The sequence below is a fragment of the Vitis riparia genome, chromosome 1, assembly GCF_004353265.1.
Source record: "Vitis riparia cultivar Riparia Gloire de Montpellier isolate 1030 chromosome 1, EGFV_Vit.rip_1.0, whole genome shotgun sequence".
In the NCBI taxonomy this organism is placed as follows: domain Eukaryota; kingdom Viridiplantae; phylum Streptophyta; class Magnoliopsida; order Vitales; family Vitaceae; genus Vitis; species Vitis riparia.
Window position 1 is genome coordinate 1525013 of NC_048431.1, and position 7777 is coordinate 1532789.

A 7777-nucleotide genomic window follows, 5' to 3' on the forward strand; every position below is an offset into this window, starting at 1 on the left:
GGAGGAAGAAGCGGTGGATAAAGGAGAAGGAGAAGAGGAACAGAGCTGAGATCTGCGAGGCAAAATTCCTCCCTGAGATGGGTCAGAAGTCTCTCATCTACGCCTTCGTGGCTCGTGGGACTGTGATTCTGGCGGAGTATACTGAATTCAGCGGCAATTTCAATTCCATTGCCTTTCAGTGCCTTCAGAAACTCCCCGCCACCAGCAACAAGTTCACCTACAATTGCGACGCCCACACCTTCACTTACCTTCTCGATAATGGCTACAGTGCGTGCCTTTTTCTCTTTTCCCTTCTTCTCTTTTGGTTTCGGTTTTTCTTTTCTGGAAAAACGTGGGAGTTTGAAGTATTTTAGGTTTGGAAAGAGATGGGAGTGGATGTTGGTGTGGTTTTGTTTGGTTTGGGCGAGTGGTTTTTCAACTGGGTTTGATTAGTTTGGTTTCTACGTTTTAGTTTGTTTATGGGATTTGTTTGATCGCTGAGAAAATGTGGAAAGGGGAAGAAAGGTGAAGGCTATGTTTGTGTGATGCCTACACATTCATTTCCCGTCCCCACAATAGTTGCAGTACCTCTCTTTCTTTTTTCTTTCTTTTTTTCTCCTCTTTTCTTTGAGTTTCCGTGTTTCTTTTCTGAGAAAATGCGGTAAAATGAAGAAACCAAATGACTGTAGTTCTGTTTAGGTTTACGGGGAGCTAGGGTTTTCAAGTGGGTTGGTTTAATTTCTATGTTGTGGTTTGTTTCTCAGGCCCGTTTGGTTCCTGAGAAAATTTGGGAGAAGGGAAGAAAATGAATTTAGTGTTTTGAATCTAAGATATTTTCTTTGTTGGGGTTCTTCTTACAATTACAAACCAACTGAAAACATGATATTGAGTATTGTGTTTTTCTTTCTCTCTCTTCAATGATCTGATTGTTCTTGTTTGTATAATGTTTTGATCCTATAGTGGTTCAGATCTGGGTTTTTTTTCCTTTTCCCTTTTTCTTTTTTCCTGAGAAAGTTGAAGAGAAATAATTCTATGAAGTTTTATATTAGTTGCAAATTCTCCATTTAGTTGCCAAGAAAGTAAAAGGAAATGAGAGTGAACAAGGGATCAGTTTCAGAACCAAGAAAGAAGAAAAGAAAAACCCAATCACAAATTTTTATTAAGAATATAGAAATGGAGGAACTTTCTCCTATGTAAATTATATATTTGATCAACTTATTAAAAGTTAAAAAATAAAAAATAAAAAAATCATTGATTGATTTTTGTGCTCTCCAACCAGGAATCTAATATTGTTGTATTAATAAAATTATACAAATTTTTGTATCTTTTTAAAATAAGTTGTTTAAGATCTCGTTTATTTTTCGTACCTATGCTGCTGTGCATTACTCTTGCTCGTACTTGTATATTAGACATTCTATCTGCATTATCTTGTATGAAGCCTTTGAAAGTTATTATTGGTGTTTTCTTTCATTTAGATTAAGTTTACACTGGAAAAATGCACCTTGAATAAATTTAGACAAGGTAACAATTTTGTCCCAATCTCTTTTACGATAAATGGGAGGGTGGTAAAGTAAGCTAGCTTTCAACCGTCATGATATCATTTCCCTCAAAACCTCTTTGTTTGTTGAAAATTTTCTGTGTTTGCTTCATGATTAATGAAATTCTGTTTCTTATGGAAATCAATTCTGTGTTTGGGGATGTACTATCTTCTGTGTAGATGTGTTTACCATTGTTTTTCAGACTTCTTACTGCAATCAAACCAGTCTTTTCTTTCCAATGTTTAAAAAACTGATTATTTTTGTTACTTTTTCCCTAATGGATTTATCTTAGGTGGGAAAATATTTTTCATCTAGAACATCTAATAGAGATTTTCTTTATTACTTCTTATTTTGATTGTAGTTGTTGGCAGTTTTTAGAATTATTTTCTTATTTTCTTTTATATATTTTCTAATTTTCGGGTGTTGCAGCATATTGTGTGGTTGCAGATGAATCAGTAGGAAGACAGGTTCCCATGGCTTTCCTGGAACGCATCAGAGATGACTTTGTTGCACGATATGGGGGTGAGAAGGCTGCCACAGCTCCTGCAAACAGCCTTAACAAGGATTTTAGGTATTCTTTTCTGATTTAGAGAGACATTTTGGTTGGATTTTATCTTATAGTTGCTGATAAGTGTCTTTGTTGCAGTTCAAAATTGAAGGAACACATGCAGTACTGTGTTGATCATCCCGAGGAGATAAGCAAGCTTGCGAAGGTGAAAGATCAGGTTTCAGAAGTTAAAGGTGTTATGATGGAGAATATTGAGAAGGTAAAGTTGCATTGTTTGGCTACTTTTTAAGCGCTTTTTTCTTTGAGACCTCACTCAGAATGTAAGAGACAAAGCCAACAAAGGGTTCGCAGTTTTCCCTTCTTTAACCAAGCTCCAAAAATTAAAACTAAGTAGGGAGATTCAAACTAGCATATGAATTTACTCTTTATGGGTGTACAAGATTCAACTGTCTTAAGGATGCAATGGGAGGGATTAAGTGGCCTGTTCTGCACTGCTTCAATTTTGGGGTCAGGGTTGGGTATGCCATTTTTATCACTGACCTGAGTTCACAACTAACCACAGATCTATATGCCGAAATGCCATGTAAAGGACGTTGAAGCGATAATCTGTTTGTAACCTTTATGCTTGGATAATCTGTGATGCATTTGTATGCCAACTGTTTTTTTACCCCTTGTACAGGAACATCATGCACATGATATTAACCCTGTGCCGTGTTGTAGGTTCTAGACAGAGGGGAAAAGATAGAGCTTCTGGTGGATAAGACTCAAAACCTTCATGAACAGGTCAGTACTTCTCTTTTTCTCTCTTTCTCGCTGTCCATCTGTTTGTCTTCATCTGTGTTCACTGATTCTGGAACTTAACACTTCTCTATGAACTTCAACCGGTTAATCTCCCTACCAAATTTCACTAGAAGTGTAATTTGGAGTTAGCAACAAACTCTTATTCATGTTCATGTGCCCATTAAAAAAGAGACTTTGTGAATTAGCTCCACACTCGTATATATATTACAACCTTTATTTTATTAGCAAAAAACTGGATTACAGGGAGGATGAGCAAGACAACAGTTTGGTATCGGAACTAGGGTTTTTTTATAGGTAACCAAAAAGGCTATAAATATATATAAAGAAATAGGTATCGGGAACTAGGGTTATTTACAACAGGGAAATGATAATGATATTCTGATAAAAAGATTGGTAACAAATATGCCTTTACTAGCATCCAAAAGTATACAGTATACTATCATGCTCATCCATCAGATTTGTAATGAAGTTAATTTTGATACAGGCACAAGATTTTCGGAGTGCTGGAACCAAAATCCGGCGGAAAATGTGGCTGCAGAACATGAAGATCAAACTCATTGTGTTGGGGATTCTGGTAGCCTTGATCCTCATCATAGTCCTCTCTGTCTGCCATGGCTTCAACTGCGGGAAGTGAGCGGCGCGCAAGAGAAGAGGCGCTCCATCTGCTGATCTTGGTGTCCCGAGAAATGCCCTAGCGTTTGTAGTAGAAGAACAAAAGTAAGCGACTCCCAGTTACAATCTGAACCAAAGACAAGTTATTTTAGAGAGTAATACAAACAACATATATATCGTGTCATGTCATTATAACTGCATTCGGAAATATGAAATTGCTTGTTTGCAAACAAATTTAGAAAATGGAACTTGTTTTTGCTTCTCTTCATAAACCTGCCGCCCATCATGCAGGCAGCTCAAAATTTTTCGCATTCTTTCCATTCTTGTTCTCTTTCAAAAAGCAATGCTCGAGCCTCATTACCATGCATTTATAGATACAATGTCATGATTGTGGTGCAATCCATTATCATATTCAGCATATTATTTTACGGTTCCATACTACGACCAACAAAATTAATATATTCGAATCATTGAATATATATGAAGAGATCTAAATCATCATTGTACAACGAAATCATTGAATATATATGAAGAGATCTAAATCGTGGTACAAGGTAAGAACAAAGGATACAAACATGATTGGTGGTAGGTACAAACAAAAGGATACAAACATGATTGGTAGTGCCATCATTCGATATGATGGGATATTTTATTTGGTTTTTCAAGGCTAAGTTGGGTGGGAAATAATGGAAATTAAAAAAAAAAAAATGGATTTCAATTTTTTTTTTTTTTTGTTTTAAATTCATTATGTTTAAATAACTTTCACAAATTTTTTTTTATTATTATTAATAAATAAAAGCTTAGATTTTTTAGTTGTTTTTATTATATTCGAAATATCTTAAATCATGGAATTAATGCGAAAAAGATAGCGGCTGTCGTGAATCGAACCTCGGCCGCCGTTTTGTTTTCCCAAGCGCTTTGCCAAGTTGCCAACCAGATACCAACGTTGCATCGTCTCTTTCACTCCCAGAGGATTTGTTATATTCGAAGCTACAAGCCCTACTCCGACGACGTCGTTTTGGAAAGGCCATCTTTATCTTGGTCTTTTGAAATTGGAATTTTGGAGATTGTGATTTTGCCAAGAAACTCTCTTCCCTCCTCTGCAAACCCCATTCTTCATTCCGACCCTAAACCCTAACCTCGGACCCTTAGCTTCTGCTGCTTCTCCCATTCTGAATGTCACCCTCTCCCGCTTTTTCGGCAATTCCATGTTGTCCAACCTCGATTTTTTCTCCATCTCGTTTCCGCTGTGTTTCCTCTCCTCCACTTCTGCATTCCAATTTAACCCACTAGGAATCTCGGTTTTGGGCTCTGTGTACGTGCTCGGATCGGGGAAACCAGGCAGCCATGTCGGAATGTGGGGGCTCTGTTTTGAATTCGATGGGTTTTGCGGCAGCGGTAGTTTTTGGGAGAGGTTGGAGCGGCGGGGGAGGGGCTTGGCGAATGGGATTTCGCGGCGGGAGTAGACGAATTTGATGAGGTCAAGAAGAGGGCTCGATGCGAGGAGGCAGCCGTTGGGGTTGGAGGCGCCGGCGAAGCCTTGGTCGGAGGAGAGGTGTTCGAGGGCGTGGACGACGTCGAAGATGTTGGATTGCGTGCGACCGGAGGAGGCGGCCCGTGAGGAGGCGGATTTGGCGAGGGTTTGGAGATAGAGTGTGGTGATTCTAGTAATTGTTTCGAGGGCGGAGGATTGGGCGGCTCTGAAGCCTGCAGATTGACAGATCTGAGCCACTGCTACCTTCGTGATAGCGAATGAGAACTCGGACGGCCCTAGGGTTTCTAGGGTCTCCGATTCCATGTTCATTGTCTGCAAAAACACAACTTTAGACATGTAAGAACCTTAGAACCCTAGCCTGTTTAAAAGGAGCTCGTAAACCTTATTACTGTAATTATTTTTTACATTTAATCTCTTATTTATTTATTTATTCTTAATTAAAGAAACATGAGATAAATACATCATCAACTGATGGTGACTTTTGTTTTTTGTTTTTTTTTTTAATTAATTTTCTTTGTTAAAAAAAAAAAAAGCAAGAGGATGCATAAAAACCTACTTTGAGTCCACTATAAATTTATAAATTTGTAAAGATTAATTCAATTACAATTTAATTATTTTTATTTAAAAATTCAATAAAAAAAACTTCAGTCCACTGCAAGTCTTATAAAACAATTTTTGAAAACCGTTTTAAAAGACAATTTTTAAGAATAGACTTTTTTTATGTTTTTAGAAATAAAATTATATTTAGTAATTAAATTTTGAAAAATAGTTTTTATTTTGAGTTAATAAAAAAGATATAATTGAAATTTGAAATTAAATAAGAATGATTGAAAAAAAAAAATACAAATTTGAGACCACACCAAGAGTCTCATCAAATAAGAAAGTAACAAACCAATAATCCATCTTTGCTTCCATGTGTATATTTAAATTAATTAGTATATAAGATCTCATTCTTAACACTTTCACAAGCTAAATTGGGGCTTATCGCATGTCAGATTACAACATATTATATTGATAGACTTCATGACTTCACATGTCAGATCACATCTCTTGCTCTGATTCCAGGTTGGATTTCGTTGATGGGTGGAATTGGGGAAAGAAAGACAGAGAGGGTAGGGTTTTGAGTGAATATTTTGATGATAACTATGCCGATAAAGAGGGTGACAACGGCGGCAGGAAGATGAGGACAAAGAATGCGAGAACATGGACAAGGAAGAACCTTGGGAAAAACATGAAGAACTAATATGCTCTTTTTGTTCTCTAAACAATACAAAAAAAACAAGCAAAACATTTTTTTTTTTTTCTAAAAATAATAATTTTGAGAACATAGGGAACACAAAAAACAAAAATCATTTTCTTTACCAAACAAGTTTTCACTGTTTTTTATTTTCAAGAACATAAAACATTTCTTGAAAACACTAATCAGACATTCCCTTTGCTTTTCTATATTTGAATTTTTGATATACTTATTCTAGTATGGAAATATTTTATTTTGATTATTGTAATATTGAGATTATGTGTTGTTTTTGTTAAATCTTAGAAAATATATGTAACATTTCATATGATTTTGTTTGATATTGACATATTTTAAAATTTTTGGAGATTTGAAATTGATAGAATAATACTATTTCGATTTTATGACATGAGTGTAAATAAAATATTTTAATTCTAGTATACATATTTTAATATCATGCTTGATGAAAAATGGATATTTTATTTTGATATATTTGAAATATATGAAAACTTGAACAAATATATTTGAGAATCATGCGAACTATCTTTCATTAAAGACAATCGATGTTATGTGAAAACAATGTTGTATTGCTCAAACTCATTTACACTTATAAGCTTTAGAAGAGTAGTAAAATAATTATTTAATGTGTAATATCAAATTACGATTTAGCAAACTTATTCATAAAAGCATTGTCAACATTAAAAAAACTTGAATATAATATTGGAATGCAGTGATTCAAAAACCTTTACGGTAAACTATTAAAGAAAGTATAACCATGTCAACATAAGGAAAGTAAATTGACGAGAATATCACTATATTATAATTTTTTCCTTTGTATAAGTTTTATCTCATTAAATCTTACTAACAATGTTTTTAAAGAGACAATCGTGACAGTCTAAAAAAATATATAGTACTTATTTTCCTTCATTAAAGTTTTTCTTAGCAATGTTCTAATGAGACATTCTAAGAATGATTGTCATTTGATGGGAGTGTCATAAATTTTTATGATAGCTCATGAATGACAACAATATTATCTCTTAGCGTATAAATAAGGATTTTGTGATTTAATAAAAGAGATTGAAATTTATTATCCTCTTATTTTGTTCTTTTAATTTTTTTAAGAAAAATTTCATAATAAATAATTTATTTTCACTTTTATTTTTAACATTTGATAACAAAACTATATTAAAAAAAAGTTGGTTTAAAAGAAATTTTTATTCCAATTTTTTATTGGAATAAAAATTATAATTTTAAAATTATAAAAATTAATCAATCCTATTTAAAATTATAAATTTTTAATGTTTATTATTCAATCACTACTATATTTTTTCTTGATTTAAAAAAACTAAGGTGGTGTTTGTTTTTTTGGCTTTTTACTGAAAACCATTTAGTTTGTTTGTTTTTTTACTTTTTCATAACTTATTATAAACTTTTTACTAAATAGAAAAAGCCAAAATATATGGCTTTTTCTAAATAGAAAAAATAACACAACAGTTTTTTTTACTTTTTAATACTTAATAGAAATAAAATACTATAAAAACAAACAACCTAATATTTAATACTATTAAGTATTAAGGTTCTATTTAGAATTAAGTAAAAAAACAAACACC

General features: G+C 33.6%; 2 protein-coding genes across 2 annotated transcripts; one reads left to right on the forward strand and one right to left on the reverse strand.

Moving 5' to 3' along the window:
• Positions 1-77: 77 nt before the first annotated feature.
• On the forward strand, positions 78-3705 carry LOC117925689 (putative vesicle-associated membrane protein 726). Its single transcript, XM_034844765.1, has 5 exons — positions 78-267; positions 1947-2088; positions 2164-2284; positions 2746-2808; positions 3311-3705. The coding sequence occupies exons 1-5, from the start codon at positions 78-80 to the stop codon at positions 3458-3460; spliced, it is 666 nt and encodes a 221-aa protein (XP_034700656.1). The 3' UTR covers positions 3461-3705.
• A 511-nt stretch (positions 3706-4216) lies between these two features.
• On the reverse strand, positions 4217-5250 carry LOC117905257 (transcription initiation factor TFIID subunit 8). Its single transcript, XM_034818209.1, has one exon. It carries the CDS (start codon positions 5240-5242, stop codon positions 4472-4474), a length of 771 nt encoding a protein of 256 aa, XP_034674100.1. The 5' UTR covers positions 5243-5250; the 3' UTR covers positions 4217-4471.
• Between the last annotated feature and the right edge of the window lie 2527 nt (positions 5251-7777).

What these genes read in the sequence shown, in the direction of transcription:
- LOC117925689 (XM_034844765.1), top strand. Translation starts at nt 78, where the DNA reads ATGGGTCAGAAGTCTCTCATCTACGCCTTCGTGGCTCGTGGGACTGTG. An exon ending in AGCCTTAACAAGGATTTTAG is followed by an intron (nt 2,089 to 2,163) that starts GTATTCTTTTCT and finishes TCTTTGTTGCAG; the next exon opens with TTCAAAATTGAAGGAACACA. An exon ending in TGATGGAGAATATTGAGAAG is followed by an intron (nt 2,285 to 2,745) that starts GTAAAGTTGCAT and finishes GCCGTGTTGTAG; the next exon opens with GTTCTAGACAGAGGGGAAAA.
- LOC117905257 (XM_034818209.1), bottom strand. Translation starts at nt 5,242, where the DNA reads ATGAACATGGAATCGGAGACCCTAGAAACCCTAGGGCCGTCCGAGTTC.